Genomic DNA, 16,010 nt, shown 5'->3' with positions numbered 1-16,010 from the left:
TTCATGTATCCAATTATTTATATTATATGTCTAGATTATCATAATGTGATATTTTTCTTAACTTATTGTAAAAAACTAATAATAATATTAGTTCATAATATATAATTGATTAATACTCATAATCTGAATATAACATACTATACATTAAAAATAAAACACAGTGTAACCATTTAGGTATGACATTAAAATAATAAAAAAACATTTTATGTATTAATGTAATAATATATTAACGATAAATGATATATTTTAATAAAATAAATAAATATTAATAGATTATTATATTTATATTTAGTCAAATATGAACTATAAATAAACTAAATGTAGCTAATAGTGGCCGAGAGGCCAAGATACCTACTTAATACTTAAATAATTTACAATTTTTTATGAATGAAATTGTACTAATATTACCAAATAGGTTGTACCAGCAGCTATAGCCTATAATACATATATACATAAAAAACAAACATTAATTAGTCATTATAGTTATTCGTTTTTATTTTTAAAAGATATACCTAAATAATATTTAACATAGGACATATTATTAAGAATATATGTGCAGATAAGTGAATAACACTGTAAAATATGAGATGGAAGAAGCCGTAGGACAACTTTTATTTTATTCATTTTTATAACATAAAAAATGAAAAATAAACCGTTTAGAAATTTACTATTTACGGCATCATTTTCCTCTGCGTCCTTTACATTAAGCTAAGGTGATACTCGGGAGTTGTAATTGTGGCAAAGTTAGAGAGTTTGGAATGTTAATAAGTCTTTGTTAAGTAGTATTTTATTTTATTTGCTCGTTAATTGCGATATATAAGATAAAATATAGGAATTGAATTGTGAAGTATAATAATAATAACAATATTCAAATGTAAAAATAATATTTGAAATCGTTTAATTACTGACAAAGTTTGGTAATGTTTGAAAATTGTGATCAAAGATATGTAGTGATATCGTGATGACTAATGGAATTTGGAAATCAATAATCAATGTATCACATTAACATCATATTTTATTAGTAGAAGTCGGCTATTAGGAATAAATTTGATATTGTCCGAGTTGTCGCGTTATTGAAACAAAATTTCTAAGGGCGTAGGAGTCATAGGGCATTATTAAAACATTGAAAATCAATCGTATAATGAACAATGGTGTAAGTATTCTTTAAAGTTATAGCAATACAACCATAACAGTTAACAGACACATATTGTAAGAAAAATATATCCAACAGATTTTTTGCGGTACTTAACTTGTTGGAAATAATTGGATTACTTTTATTATTTGTTAGGCTTTAATTTTCGTTAGTAGAGCTTTTTAGTAAGTTCAAAAAGTTGTGATCGACATTTTTTTTATACAGGTAAAATTTCTTCATCATAATGTTATATTGTTGAAGTATATTAAACATCACAAAAGTCATAAATGATCTTCCAGCGAAAATAAAGTCCAACTGTCCAACAAATTCCGGAAGTAATCCAACAATATCTAACAAAGTAACAATTAAGTTACAAACAAATTTGTTGGATATATTGAATATAATATGTATGTTATGACTTATAGTTATGCTACTAATATACTTAAGTGCACCTTATATATTTGTGTAGTATAAGTTTACGATTTTTAAACTTATTTAACGTATCTGATAAATACTAAAAATAACAATATAATTAATTAAATATTAAACGCAATTACTATGAAAAAAATGTCCAGTTAACCAAAATATTATCATTATTATTGCCATTGATTTTAATTAGGTCCTACTAATAATAATTTATAACCAATGTAATAACTTATAAGATTTACTGCAGTGTATCTTTGACTTTAGCAAAGTAAAGTATTATTTCAAGTAGATATACCTAATAACTTTATCAGGGGCGGATCCAGACCAAGATAACAGGGGGGGGCGATTTTTAAGGGGCACATATTAATTTTGATAAAGTATTTATTTAGGTACATACATAATACTTATGTTACTTTTCACAATCTCGTACAGAACAAAAAAAAATATTTTTTATAGTAATAGTAATAAAAAAATATATCACTATAATTTTGTTACCCTTGAAGTATAATTACGTCAATAACTAAAATCAGGGACTTAAACTATTTTTTGAGAGAGAACGGCCCCAATCGCCCCCCTCTGGATCCGCCACTGAACTTTATATTTTATTCACACTTACCGATTTTATAATCTGTGTATTCAAAGTGAAAAAATCACATGCGGTAAATTCCATTGACTGATGGCGTATTTGATTTACAAATAACAACAACTAAAATCATTTAAACCAGTGAAAACACTATATGTACAATATATAATGTTGTATAACAATTATAAGATACAACATATTATGGTAATTATTACCTCTTCCTTTGTACTATTATCCAACATTTGATTATTTGTATCTAAAATGATTGATTTTGATTTTATTGCCTAAAAAAGTATAAATATAATGTATACATAGTAATACCTATAATAATATATTTACTTAATTGTTCAGTAAAACGTAAAATTTTATAAGTGCAAAATAGGTGTTCTTGGACTTGCACAGGATATTAGAGTATGCAACCACAAGGTGGCATAGTCATCCTTACGACAATATAGCAAAAATAAATAAAAACTTTATGATGGTAATAACACTTGATGATTTAATCGTATATTTATCATTTATTTATTGTAAACTATTAATAGTTATAACTTACAATAATATGTAAAGATATTATAATATCCTTGTTAAAATCAGATAAAAAAAAAAAAACTTGCAATAATATTTGCATAGGTACACACGTACATAAGTTACGAGTAGGTAAATGCCTTAGGATAGAACATACCAAAAACCAAACTATCGAATATCGAGTGATCCGATGTACCTCCGTTATATTCAACAAGTATCAGCATACATGGCGCATGCAGTAGTGCACTTAGTGCAGTATGTACTACGGCAGGCGCGGATCCATCCTACATTAACGAGGGGTGGATTGTAAATATCTATACATATTTACTATTTATCTACTGTTAAATACGAGTATATATATATATATATATCATACATGCAATAGTACTTAATGCAGTAATTTCTTATTAATTATAATGAATACATTTTTTCATAAACTGAATTGAATTATTTAAAACTTAAAATTACCTTTTTTTTAGATTTCACAATAAAATATTATATACAAATTTCAATATCAAAATATGTAGACATGTAGTGATTACAAAACATATAACAAAGTCCAATCTTCTGTTTATATAGGATAACACAAAATATTAAATTTAAATAATACCTTTTGATACAGCCAACGGGTGGAGGGGGGGCACTGGATCCGCGCCTACACCGTAGTGTATAGTTAGGCTTCTCCTCATAGAAAACACTGATAGATATAAGACACTTAATAATTATGTATATAGAATTGATTCTGTGGTATAACTTTTTGTCTTTACTCTAAGATTTTAATAATAATATTTAAAGTCAATAGTTAAACATTTATGTATATTTTTCTACTAGAATCTCAAACGCTTAAAATAACGGATGCAATGTTAGGATCCTGCATACTTTGAAAAAGCTGATCTGCGCACGCTTACGATAGAATTGTATACATAATTATACTAAAAGTATTTAATGGAATCTTATGACTTGAATAGTAGTTAGGTACATTTATACTTATATTGGCTATTAATTATTACCAACCTGTTTCGTTGTGTAGTGTGCTACTAAGATAATCATAAACAATCTTAGAGAATATTGAAACAGCCAACCGTAGACCAATAACTTTGACGGGGAATTGTGAAATATCTCATAATAAATATCAAACAAAGCCATTACCCACAACAAGAACACTGACAGTCCCATCTGGATACCCAACAGGTTGTTAAGGATAACCACCGCTTGGCGAGTCAGCCAGTGCTTAATTCTGAGTATCTCCACAGCATTGGCCATCGGATGACTAATAAGCCGCGGCCGATAAAAGTCCTTGTCATATCTGACACACTGGAACGATTTTTTGTAATCTTTCCACATAGTTGTTGACGAGCCCAATATGAACGGGTATTTAGCGTAGTTAACGTTTTCGTTCCGTAGTTTTTTTAAATCATCGTTGATTCCCCGGAATCTGGTGTAGATTATAAAACACTGGGTAACAAATTGCGTTTCTATACAACACATGCTCAGGTTTTGAATGTATATGAACAGATAGTAAATGAACAGCGATATGTCGGAAGATTCGTTTTTGTACAAATAATACAACCGGCTTATGTTTATCGGTAAAATTATACTTAAACACACAAAAACGACGAAGAACGAAAATGTCTTGTAGTTCTTATGTTGCGTAGATGACGTCGGCGAATACATTTCGAAAGCCTTTATAGTTTCTCTGTATTTGAGTAAATTTTGTTTTGATTGAACCATTATGGCTATCCTCGACAGGAGAGTGGTGGACGCCAACACTCTAGTGTACATCCCGATCATGGCTGTCGAGAAAACGTCACACCAATGGTCTAATTTACATAAAGCATTCGATGCAGTAATAAAATTGTAAATGCATGTGACAATTAAGAGTATTGAGAACACGTTTTGGAATTTATTGTAAGTTAGATCGATATTGAACAGACCACACAATTTCCAAAACGATTGGACGAGCCACATCTCAAAAACTTATATGATATGTTGAAGAAGATAGGCGTACTACCTATATACAATCAATTATTAACATAAATACTTAATAAGAGTTCCACAAAAACTGATAATTACCTAAAATAAGAACAGTTATTAATAATTAATATATGTAGCATATTATTATTTATTAAAAGTTACAATTTATAGAAATTATTTAATAACTGTTTACAACAAAGTTTTGATAGTAATACCATGACAAAATATAATATATTTTGTCATGAGAATATCTAATAGGTACCTTGTCAATAAAAAAAGGTAGACTCACAATTTTTGACGTATGTTTAGTTATGCCTACTTATACATGATGTTTTGAACATTATGTTAGGTGAGTAAACAAACATTGTAGTCTGTAGACAATATTCTTTACTTTTAACTTGCAAATAATTAATCGCACATTATTATTTGTTTGAAATTGGAGTGGACAGTAGTTGAGACAATTAAGTGGTCTTTAGTCTAAAACTTGACAATATATTGATATAGTATTTTTAACCTTAGTTGAAAACCAAACACCAAAACATTGATTATAATACAATATGAGATAGTTTTTATTTTAAATAGATATGTGCAATATAAATTTATTTATTTATTGTATGTACTATGAGAAAATGCCTCTTAAAAAAAAAAGGGTAAAGTATACAAAAAAATTACAAAGATACTTGTAAAAAATGATAAAAATTACGATGTTTTAACAACATAAAAGTACAAATTACAAAATATCATGTAAATTGTGTTATAAACCTACCAAATAATTTACATTCTATACAATATTAAAATCAACAATTGGTGAACATTTTAACTTTTAATTATGTAACAGCAATTATTTAACAGTTGTAAAAATGTGATTATTTTTATATCTAATAATGGCAATTATTATCATACTTATCCACCATTGACTAATTTAGCGAAGAAGACTTTAGTTAATTGCAGTCTTTCAATAAACTGTAACTACCTATAACTATTGATTTTAACTAATATAATTTGCAGGCACTAATACATTAGGCCAAAAAAAAAAAAATAGGATTGGATACATCACTGAAAACCATACACATATGTAAAATACTAAAATATAAATGCACTATGTACATTTTTGAAATAATAATATTGGTAATATATGAAAATAGGTAAGTTAAAATTAAAAATAAATTTTATAAATTCAAATTTTGTCTAATGTTATTTATGTAAGAATACTGCTGCATATCTTTTGCTGCTTGCTGAGAACTATAATATATCTGACAGTTTAAAGAGTTACACTTTAATTCAAAGTTTCTTCCACAGCATGATCGACAGATCTATTTAAACATATAGGTATTGTTTAAAAAAAATATGTCATCTCATATTTAATTATTTAATTTTTACCGTTTTTAAATCATCTTGTTTTTTAGTCCATTTTGATAATAAATAGTTGAGTTGTACAATTAAATACTGAGGATTTTGTTGACATTGTTCGCAGAAACCATGCTGTGATAATTTACTACATAAAATACAATTTTGCGAAAAAAAATATTGAGACAGTGTTTGTCTCCGATTAATTGTTGTAGTAGTAATATCCGGAAAGTGAAAATTATATTTACGAGGTAATTCTGAATACCTGAAATAAGTTTATTAACAAAATAATTTTTCATCAATCAACGATTTGATGATTATTATTATGAATACCATTTGTTTATATCAACATTGAGTAAAGAAAAACATCTTTGAAGTGGTGGTATTATTGCTCTTGTGATATAATATTCTGCATTTATCCGAGCAGATTTGTCTGAAATAAAATGCCTTGGTGACCGCACAAGTTTTATTAGTGGTAAACCTTTTGGTCCAGCTACAATGAGGTATGGAACTCGCTCTTTTACTCGTGGTTCAGCACGTCGGTCTACTGCAGTCCATTGTCTTAATAAAATCAATAGTTTATATTTAACATTTATAAATATTTTACAGTGATCATATTAATTAATTATTAAAAAAATATATAAAAATTTACTTGGCTAACTCCAAAGCAGGTACACATGCACCTGGCCTATATTCATTGCGCCCTCTATATTCTTTAGCAAAGAGAAAATCTTGTACATTTACATTGCCTTTAAATATCTTTTTGAACTGTTTTTCAATATAACATCTTACTGCTGCAATATCTTTTGTTTCGAATAAAATACATAAACTTTTTTCTAAAATCTAAAAAAAATTAGAATTGTATAAACATAATGTAATTAAATAGTTGAGGTTTATAAGATCTAATAATATTCTAATTATTTCATTTTATAAAAAATATATACCTTTGAAACTGCTGGACAACCATCACGGCGTACAGTTTCAATGCCTTTAGCTTCATATTTAGGTTTTTTTTGTTCAATATTTTCATACATATATCCACAATATCTTTTTTTTGTCTAAATTTTATAACATCAAATGAGTAACAAAGAACTATTTGTCTATTTATCATTGGTACACAAAAATATATGAAAACTCACTTGCAAAATGCAGGGAAGGTATACTTTCTCAAATTTCAATTTTATGGGTAAAGGATTATCTTTAGTAACAATATCAGCCATTTCATTACCAATTTTAAATGCATCTTCTTTAGACCGACCTTGTAATAACACAAATATAGAATCAGTGTCACCATAGATAACTTTAGCATTCCATTTTTTTGTAGACTGAATTAATGTTATTGCTCTCTCTAAAGTTTCACGTCCTTTGCTTACAACGCTATCACCAACCTAAACGTTCATATACCCTTTTAATAATAAAACATAAAAACATTATTTCTTTGAATTGGTACCTCAATACATGGCATTCTTCCAGAAAAATTAGCAGAAGTATATCCATATGTAACATTAGCAATTAATTTTAAACCAAGTTGTTGAGCGTTCAATATCTTATATAGATGCTTATTATTTTTTTGTTCTTTCATCAAATTTTTTACCTAAATTAATTAATTAGAGAGAAAATAAACAAATATAATAAGCATATTTTATTATCATTGTTTACCATTATTCTGGTGTCTAATATTTCTTGTAACATTGATGGTAGAATTCCTTTACAAATACTTTTTTTAACAAATGCCACTCCAGAAGGAGAAATGGTTATGTCACCAATTAATTTGAGTAAGGTTTGAAAAGGTACATTTAACTTAGTACAACCAAATTTAAATACTTCTGTTCTATTAACAGGAAATATCAGTTAATATAATTTAAAAATCATTTGTAAGTAAAGAAATTAGAATTATATTTTAATAAAAATTAAATATTTTACTAACTTTCCAAGAAGATCAATATTGCCTAAACATGTTGAAAAACAGTAGTTATAAGCTATAATAATAGAAGGGTATAAACTTTGAAAATCTAAAACTATGACCGGATCTGTATAAAATCTTGACAATTCCAAAAACATACATACACAAATAAAACATTAGGTTAAAAATTAAAAATAAATGTATGGAAAGTAATTGTTTATACTTTGATTCTGGTTCCATAATTAATGGTATACTTTGAGCTGCATTCATTTCAGCTCTTTGTTTAATACTTGGTGAAACAGTAACATAGTTCTTGTTTTTAGCTAAACGTAACATCATTGATTCTACTCTAAACTGAAAAGAGCATAATAAATAATAATTAATTATAATATTAAAACTAATAATTTGTGAAGTTTTAATAATAATACATTCAATTATAGAGCATAAATAAAAAATATCCCCAATAAGAACTAATTTGTAGGAAATCAATTTATCATATTAAAGACGGTTATTAAAAAACAATGTCATTAAATTGTATACCAATATTTATCTATAAACAGTGGCATATTTACAGGGTGGGGGAGAATCCTAGGGGTTTACACAACTCCCAGGTAAGAATTTTTTTTTTTTAAAACAATCGTTTATTTTAAACTTATTGATCAACATTTTTAATTTGTGATGATAATTTTATAAAAACAAAAAATAATCCAAGTAATAATAAATCAGGTGGACACGGCCAGAGCAAGACAAGACATAGAAAATTGTGCGAATATTAAATCTATTATTGAAGCCATAGCTTTATGCGGAAAACAAGATCTAGCACTTAGAGGACACAGAGATTATAGTCAATTGATAATAGAACTGAGAATGTTAATGAAGGAAATTTCCGATAGATATTACAATACAGAGCACTTGGTAATACACATTTGAGAATGTTTTTGAAAACCCAGGGTATCAAAATAAATATATTAGTCCCATAAGTCAAAACGCTATTATTTATTTTTTTAACAATGAATTGTTAAAAAAAATTGTATCTCGAGTAAATATAGGAAAATGTTTCATTATTATTGCTGATGAAACCGGCGATGTATCGGGTGTCGAACAAGTTTCGTTATGTGCTAGATACGTAGATTTAGAAAAAAAACATTTTACGGGAAGATTTTTCACAGTTTATTACCACTTATAATTTATCTGGAGCAGGATTAGCATATTTGATCATAGAAAATTTAGAAAAATCAAAAAATTAGTATTGAAACAAAATTAAAAGACTTAACAGCCTTGCTTTATTATCAATTCATAGACAGTTAATAATTGAGGTCGATGAAGTGATTGATAATTTAGCAAATAAAAACAGAAAGCTTGATTATAAAATTTGACTACATTTATATACATAAATATAATATTATAATGTAATAAACTTTTCAACCCCCCCCCATCCCCCCAAAAAAAATAGTTATAAATACGCCACTGTCAATAAAGTATCAATAAAATCATAAAAACCATAATTTATTTTAAGAACAATTACTTACTTGTGAACCTCTTGACAGTACTTCATAAAATTGTATACCAAATAATTTTGCAAGTTCACTTGTTCGACCTATTATATCTAGTTGTTGCAAAATATTTATAGTGCTTTCAACTTTAAACAGATAATAATCCATAGTCAACCATCTAAATATAATTAAACATAAAAAAATGAATTACATAATAACTACCTATAAGTTTATTTTAGTGGTAAATACAAAAACACATAATAATTATTGAGATTTAAGAAACAGAAATCAAGATTTTCAACATTCTACTCAAATACTTCAACCAAGCTAGTAATATTAAAATATTTTTAATTATGAATTGTTTATAGTAATAAGAATTTCTGAAATATTAAGTTTTATTTAAATTTATATATATAAATAATTAATTTTAATTTTGTTATTATATTTATAATATTGTTCGAGTTAGTTCCACTTTCAAAAAATATATATCTATTACCTGTATAAAAGTGTATTATGATCCCACCAAAATGAAAGTGTTTGATAAGAATAACTGGGTACTCTTTGATGTAGTATAAGGTATACCATATTTTCAAATGTATAACTTTGAACTGACAACTAAAACAAAAAGTACTTAAAATATGTTTCAACAACTTAAATAAAATTATTTAACTTCATGTCGCAATAATCTCCAAACGTCAAGAACAATTCGTCCTTTGATTTTCATTTCTTCATTATATTCAGAAGTATGTTCATTTTCTGTAATTAGTCTGGACAATTCTTTATTCATATTGCGTCCTAAATGACGACATCTATCTCTCAAATAACCCCATGAATGCATTTCTATCTAATATTAGTAAAATAAAAATAATGTTATTAATAATCAACAAACATAATGTGTTAAACCAGCGTTTCCCAAATTAAAAACAATAATAAATAATAATACCAAATTGATTGAAACTCAATTTACATTTGCGAACCTCTCTGGTATATGTGCCGATCCCTAGGAGTCCACGGACCACAGTTTGGGAAACGCTGTGTTAAACCATTTAAATGTAACATATATTAAATTAATAGAGATAATTTATAACATGTAATAGATTTATACAGTGAGTATTGCTTACTTCATAGCCACAAATAATTTCAGGATCCCAATTATTTACCAACTGAAAAAATGTATTCACTAACTCAATTTCATCATTACAAACAGTTATTTGTGGTTTAAAATTTGAAAAACCATTAAATTTGTTATTTATTTGATTCACCAAAATAGAACCTGATAAATTTAAATTTACTTAATATATTGAAATGTAAGATTTCTTTCAAATAAATTTACCTGTTCTTAAAGAATTTTCTGATGTAATAAAAATAGTATAAAAAATGCCTTGTATACAATCATATTCTGGATCTGGATTCATATTAATTCTAGTTTGTGTATGTAATTCCATTGTTATAATAGTAAGGTTGTCATTCTAAAAAAAAAAATAGTCATACTTTTAGTTATAATTTATAATATAATGCATAAAAAAAAAAATTTTAATTAAATACATTGCTTGTATTTTCTGAATCAATACAAAAGTTGTGGGAACTTTGACCAACATGTATTCCATCTAAAATATTGCTATCTGAACTGTTGGTAGTTCTAAGTGAATTAAAAAATTCAGTTCTTGAATCATTACTTTCATCTGCCTAATATATATATATATATATTATTAATGTTTTTTAAAAACCTTTATTTGGATTATAGTTTTGTTTATTTTCTCACATTTAATGACTCCAGAAAAAGAGTGCTAAGTTTTCTTTTTGATTTCAAGCATTTATTCACTCTCTTAGATGGTGTATAAGGTGAAGAGGTATAGAATTTGTTTTGACTAGAATTTGGTGTTATACGATTGATGTTTTTCAACAATATTGATTTTGAAAGTGAATCAGGAGTTATAAGACCCTTACGTTTATTATTTTCTAAATTTTTTTTTATACGTTTGTATTTTGGATAACGTGTTTCTAACCATTTTAACGCTAATAAATATGATGGTGGTTGCTTTAATGGTTCTAAAACTATATTGCTTTCAGAAGCAAAAAAATGTATATCATTACTAACAGGAAAACTCAATGACAATAGATTTTTTCTAATATTTTCAATGACATTATTATGTTGAAGTTGAAATTGTTTATTGTAACAATTGTTTTTAAATGTATCAATAAAACTTAGAGAATCATCATATGTAGGAGGTTTTGAATTTAATGTCCACAATGTACTTGAAATACTAGTATTATCATTATCATCAATATAAGATACATAATTTAATGTATTATTGTCATAAATTACTACAGAACTATTTGAACTATGAAACATATCATTTGTTTGATTACTGTTTGTTTCTTCATCATTATAATTTATAATAATTGTTCTGAAAAATTTACAATAATCTATATAAATTTGGTTAAACAATAATATTATAAACTTGTATTAACTGATTATTATCGGATAAAAGTAAACTGGAATTATCCTCATCAATATTGGACATAATTAATGAATTCTTTATCTGGGTTTGATTTGAAGTATTACTATTTTCCAAATTTTGAGATAAACTATAACATAAAAATAGCAATTAATAATGAAAATAAATAAGTTGCAAACAATAAATCAATATTAAAATAATAGTATTGTTAAGTAAGTAGTAACTGAAATGTAAAATACTTTTCATTTAATTGCATCATAGATACAGATAATTCTTCATTTTCAGAATCATTTTCATCTTCATTTGAAATATTGTGACAGAGAATACTATCTTCATTTTTAAAAGTAATTGTTTCCTTCATTAATAAATTCATTAAATCAATGCTTTGACTATCCCCTAAATTATACAATTATAATTTATAATTGATAGAAAAATGAGGTAAACATAAAAACATACAAATATTTGATAGCTAATATACCTAAAAAATGTACCTATTATATTAATCTTAAGAAGTGGCATATATATATTTATAGATAAGGTGAAGTGTTGAGGAATTTAACCACAACTCCTCTTCCTCCAAAAAAATTAAAAATATAAATATACTCTATTCCAAATAAGAACAGTCTTCAGCAACGACCAGTTTATGTTGGGCGACGGTCAAACAACACTTGTTTGTCTTAACCTACCTCCCACCTACCTGTATGTCTGCTGTATTGTAAAGTCACGCCCATTTGCACAAGTTGGCAGCCGAAAACTGTTGTTTTTGGAATAAAGTATGATGGTATATATATATATAAATAATACGAGCAAAAAAATATCAAATTATTTACAATATTTTAATTAAAAAGGTATTTATGCGAGTTTGACTAAAAAATTACTAAAACTTCTCCTATTAGTTTATGATGGAATTGTCTTGTAACCATCTTTTATATAGAGTTACTGTATTATGTATTTAATATTTTAGTATACGATTTAATAATAAGTATTAACTAACATAATATCTTCATAAACCATTCTCCAAGAAATACATAATATCATGGTTGAAATATATTTCAACCATGTATAATATCTTGGATTTTTTTTTTAACGGACTTTTGTTCTAGTTTTCATTAAAATAATTAAATACAGAATGGAGTGCATGTACAATGCAATTTTAAAATGATACTAAATAATAATTTCACTTATTATTATTCAACACAAAGTTTAATTTTAATTTTTAAATTAATTTAATCTCAATATCTGTGAATATTTGTGTACTTATTTAACTAATTCAAATATATATATATTAATTTTTTGCATATTTTAATGGTATTAAATAAATAAATCAGTGTATTAACATTTTATATATTTTTAAATCATATGATAATAAAAAATAAAAACAAATGATAAACGTTAAAAATGTATTAGCACCTTATTAATGATGAAAAAATGTATTTTATTTTTATTAGAAAACCCAACATGAACTCTTAAATGTAAAACAAAAAACCTCCACCCAAGAAAAAAATTGTATTTACTTTCTTAACCACTATTCTTAAGCATTTATTTAATGAATGTTTAAAACCACAATAAGTTATAAAATTTTATCTAGTTAAGAGTTTAGTGATTGGTAGAAAAAATGAGTGAGCTTATTTATACAAGTAGTTACATAGAAACAGTGGAGCAAATGTTTTTAAAATGTGATCAGAAAATTTCAAAACTTCGTAGATTCAATTCCCATTGGTGTAAATATAAATAATATAAATATTCAATTTAAAGAGAGGAGAAATATACATTTACTCATAATAAAGTAATAATGTTAATATAATATGGCCCATTGGCCACATTTTTCAAAAAAGAGATTGAGCCATGGCCCGACTTTAACATGGAGTTCGGCTCCATTGTATAGATAATATAAATATCTTTAAACTTTAAAAAAAAAAATCATTTATAACTTACAAGAAGTTTGAGACTGGAAAACTTGTGATAAATTAATTACTAAATCTTCATTTACTGATATTTCTAGCTCTGGCAATATCTTTTTAGCAATATTTTTTTTCTGCAAAACACAAATATTTTCAATCACACATAAATATAAAAATGTATACAGCAAATACTATGAAAAATTTGACTAACATGTTAATAGAAATATATAATATTAAGGTCAATATTATATTTTAAGTATATCAACTTATGCTGTTCTAAAATCCATTGTACATTATTTTAAAATGAAATGAAATTTTTATTAAACTTGGATAGATTAGAAATGATGCAAACAATAAAAAAAATGTTTAAAATAATTAAAATAAATAGTATATGATTTAAAACATTGAAAAATTACTTTTATTTTTCTCATTTTCTTTTTTAATTCTATACCAAATTCAATTTCTATATTTGATGGAACAATTAATTTCCTTTCTCCACTAAATACTTCAAGTCCTTTCCTTGTTACATTCAAGTCTGTAGATAACTTATTTATTTGTTCCCGAATATTGACCAAACCAGAATTTTCCAATTCTCCTATAAATAATAATAATAAATTGATCAATAAAAGAAAAAATATATATAGATTTATTAAGTTTCAGAATAAAAAAAATGTAGATACCATTAATTAGTATAGGATTTAAGATGTGGATAGCTTGTACATCCATTTCGTTAGTACACCGACTAGTTTTTATAAGCCTAAGAATATAAATATTTAAATAAATTAAAGAACAAAAAAATTTTGTGTAACTTCTATTTAATAAAAATAACTAATTAATTAGTATTTGAATTGGAACAAAAAAAACAACAAAAGATAATACATTAATAATCAATCTGAAAAATCAATACCTAGTAAAATTTAATTAACAATTAACAATTTTTTTTTAAATAATATACATTTATAAAAGAAATAAGTACTTCTTCCTCTTAGATTATTTTAAAATTACAAATAGCCAATAAGTAAGTTATTTGAATTTAAAATATTTCGAACACACATACGAAGTTTTACTTATTTCAATGCTTTACACAATATATAAATATAAATTATTATCTTTAGAATTCAAAAATAATACCATTGATCATAAAAAAATTAACACTAAGTTAATAGGAGGTACCTACTGAAAAATAACACCAATAAATTGTAAAAAAAATTGACTAATAAGTATTTTTTCACCTAATTTACCCTTGTTCAACAGTATTCCTATACTTGACAGCAGATAATTTTATATAATTCATTCCATGAAGATTATAATCTATCATAAACTGTAAATGATATGGTATATGTGCTTCGTGCGGCTGGAATATTGTGTTACAAATAGCTCCATTCTAAAAATAAAAATATTAATATTAAAAATCCTGAACAAAGTATTACATTTAACTGATAAGTATAGAATTAATATATAATGTGATACTAAAATTATACAAATATATGTTATTTACTTGTAATAAATCAACAGCAATTTTAGCAGAATATGGGTTGTAAAAAAGAATTTTTAAAAATTTAGTGTTTTCACTATGGTAGCCATAAAACGATCTGAAAATATTAATTTTTAAAATATATAGGTGGGCTAATAAAGGAATTAATAAACTTACTTTCCACATACTATAATAATATTATGAATATGTTTAGATTTTGAATTTGTGGATCCAATAGCCAGGCATAATGCTTTATCGAGACTATTTCCAAAGTTGTATAAGATCTCTTGATTTTTGGTTTCATACGATTCCTCTAATGGAATAAATATATAAGGAAATACACCATGCACGTGTAGACAGCATTTTTCACCTAAACATTTAAAAATAAGTAATAAGCTAATAACTTATTATTTTTCCTGTAGTCTAAAACATAATGATATAAACCAAAATAAACTATAAAAATGAATCTTTCATTTTTTAAACAAACATTTCCTTATAATTACCGTTTGGTGTACATCCAAACACCCTTAGAACAGGAACCTGAAGTATCTGTGTTCCCCAAAACTCTGAGTATAGAGAATCAAAACCGTCAACAGGATTACTCATGTAATGGTCTATTGTGACCAAGCTCACATTTTGAACAATGTTAGCATTCTCCATAATTGGATAGGTATTTTTATATTTACTTTGTTATTATGTTATATTCTTATGGAAAAAAATCCCTTCTGTTTTTCTCAAAGGCAAAAATTAATTTAATTTGATAATTTATAAAAAAGCAACGGCGTAACTCCGA

At 25.6% G+C, this 16,010-nt stretch overlaps 2 protein-coding genes across 3 annotated transcripts; both read right to left on the bottom strand.

The window, feature by feature from the left end:
• Positions 1–381: 381 nt before the first annotated feature.
• LOC113553518 lies at positions 382–4,634 on the bottom strand. Its single transcript, XM_026956887.1, has 4 exons — positions 3,681–4,634; positions 2,357–2,425; positions 2,175–2,264; positions 382–435 (listed from the first exon to the last, which is right to left on the bottom strand). Exons 1-4 carry the CDS (start codon positions 4,632–4,634, stop codon positions 382–384), a joined length of 1,167 nt encoding a protein of 388 aa, XP_026812688.1.
• Positions 4,635–5,419: 785 nt separating this feature from the next.
• LOC113553516 (DNA polymerase zeta catalytic subunit) lies at positions 5,420–15,877 on the bottom strand. 2 transcript variants are annotated; one of them, XM_026956884.1, is made up of 26 exons: positions 15,721–15,877; positions 15,395–15,587; positions 15,242–15,335; positions 14,985–15,127; positions 14,424–14,500; positions 14,160–14,338; positions 13,778–13,877; positions 12,082–12,238; positions 11,856–11,972; positions 11,146–11,791; positions 10,929–11,069; positions 10,717–10,852; positions 10,505–10,656; positions 10,054–10,227; positions 9,880–9,998; positions 9,420–9,561; positions 8,114–8,244; positions 7,915–8,028; positions 7,647–7,818; positions 7,438–7,581; positions 7,127–7,375; positions 6,932–7,045; positions 6,640–6,830; positions 6,321–6,548; positions 6,021–6,252; positions 5,420–5,953 (listed from the first exon to the last, which is right to left on the bottom strand). In XM_026956884.1, exons 1-26 carry the CDS (start codon positions 15,875–15,877, stop codon positions 5,810–5,812), a joined length of 4,446 nt encoding a protein of 1,481 aa, XP_026812685.1. In that variant the 3' UTR covers positions 5,420–5,809. The 2 variants fall into 2 exon arrangements, with proteins under 2 accessions (XP_026812685.1, XP_026812686.1); XM_026956885.1 differs by lacking the exons at positions 15,242–15,335; positions 15,395–15,587; positions 15,721–15,877 and having other exon boundaries at positions 14,976–15,110.
• Positions 15,878–16,010: the final 133 nt, after the last annotated feature.

Source organism: Rhopalosiphum maidis, chromosome 2 (assembly GCF_003676215.2).
Source record: "Rhopalosiphum maidis isolate BTI-1 chromosome 2, ASM367621v3, whole genome shotgun sequence".
In the NCBI taxonomy this organism is placed as follows: domain Eukaryota; kingdom Metazoa; phylum Arthropoda; class Insecta; order Hemiptera; family Aphididae; genus Rhopalosiphum; species Rhopalosiphum maidis.
Note: the sequence above shows the minus strand (reverse complement) of the source record. Positions and strands in the feature narration are given on the sequence as shown.

Excerpts from the sequence above, each read along its gene's own strand:
- LOC113553518 (XM_026956887.1), bottom strand. The coding sequence starts at position 4,634 with ATGTGGCTCGTCCAATCGTTTTGGAAATTGTGTGGTCTGTTCAATATC. Across the intron at positions 2,426-3,680 it reads CACACTACACAACGAAACAG|GCAATAAAATCAAAATCAAT; the intron begins GTTGGTAATAAT and ends ATACTTTTTTAG. Across the intron at positions 436-2,174 it reads ATACACAGATTATAAAATCG|GCTATAGCTGCTGGTACAAC; the intron begins GTAAGTGTGAAT and ends TATGTATTATAG.
- LOC113553516 (XM_026956884.1), bottom strand. The coding sequence starts at position 15,877 with ATGGAGAATGCTAACATTGTTCAAAATGTGAGCTTGGTCACAATAGAC. Across the intron at positions 7,046-7,126 it reads ACCTTCCCTGCATTTTGCAA|ACAAAAAAAAGATATTGTGG; the intron begins GTGAGTTTTCAT and ends TATAAAATTTAG. Across the intron at positions 6,831-6,931 it reads GTTGTCCAGCAGTTTCAAAG|ATTTTAGAAAAAAGTTTATG; the intron begins GTATATATTTTT and ends AATTTTTTTTAG.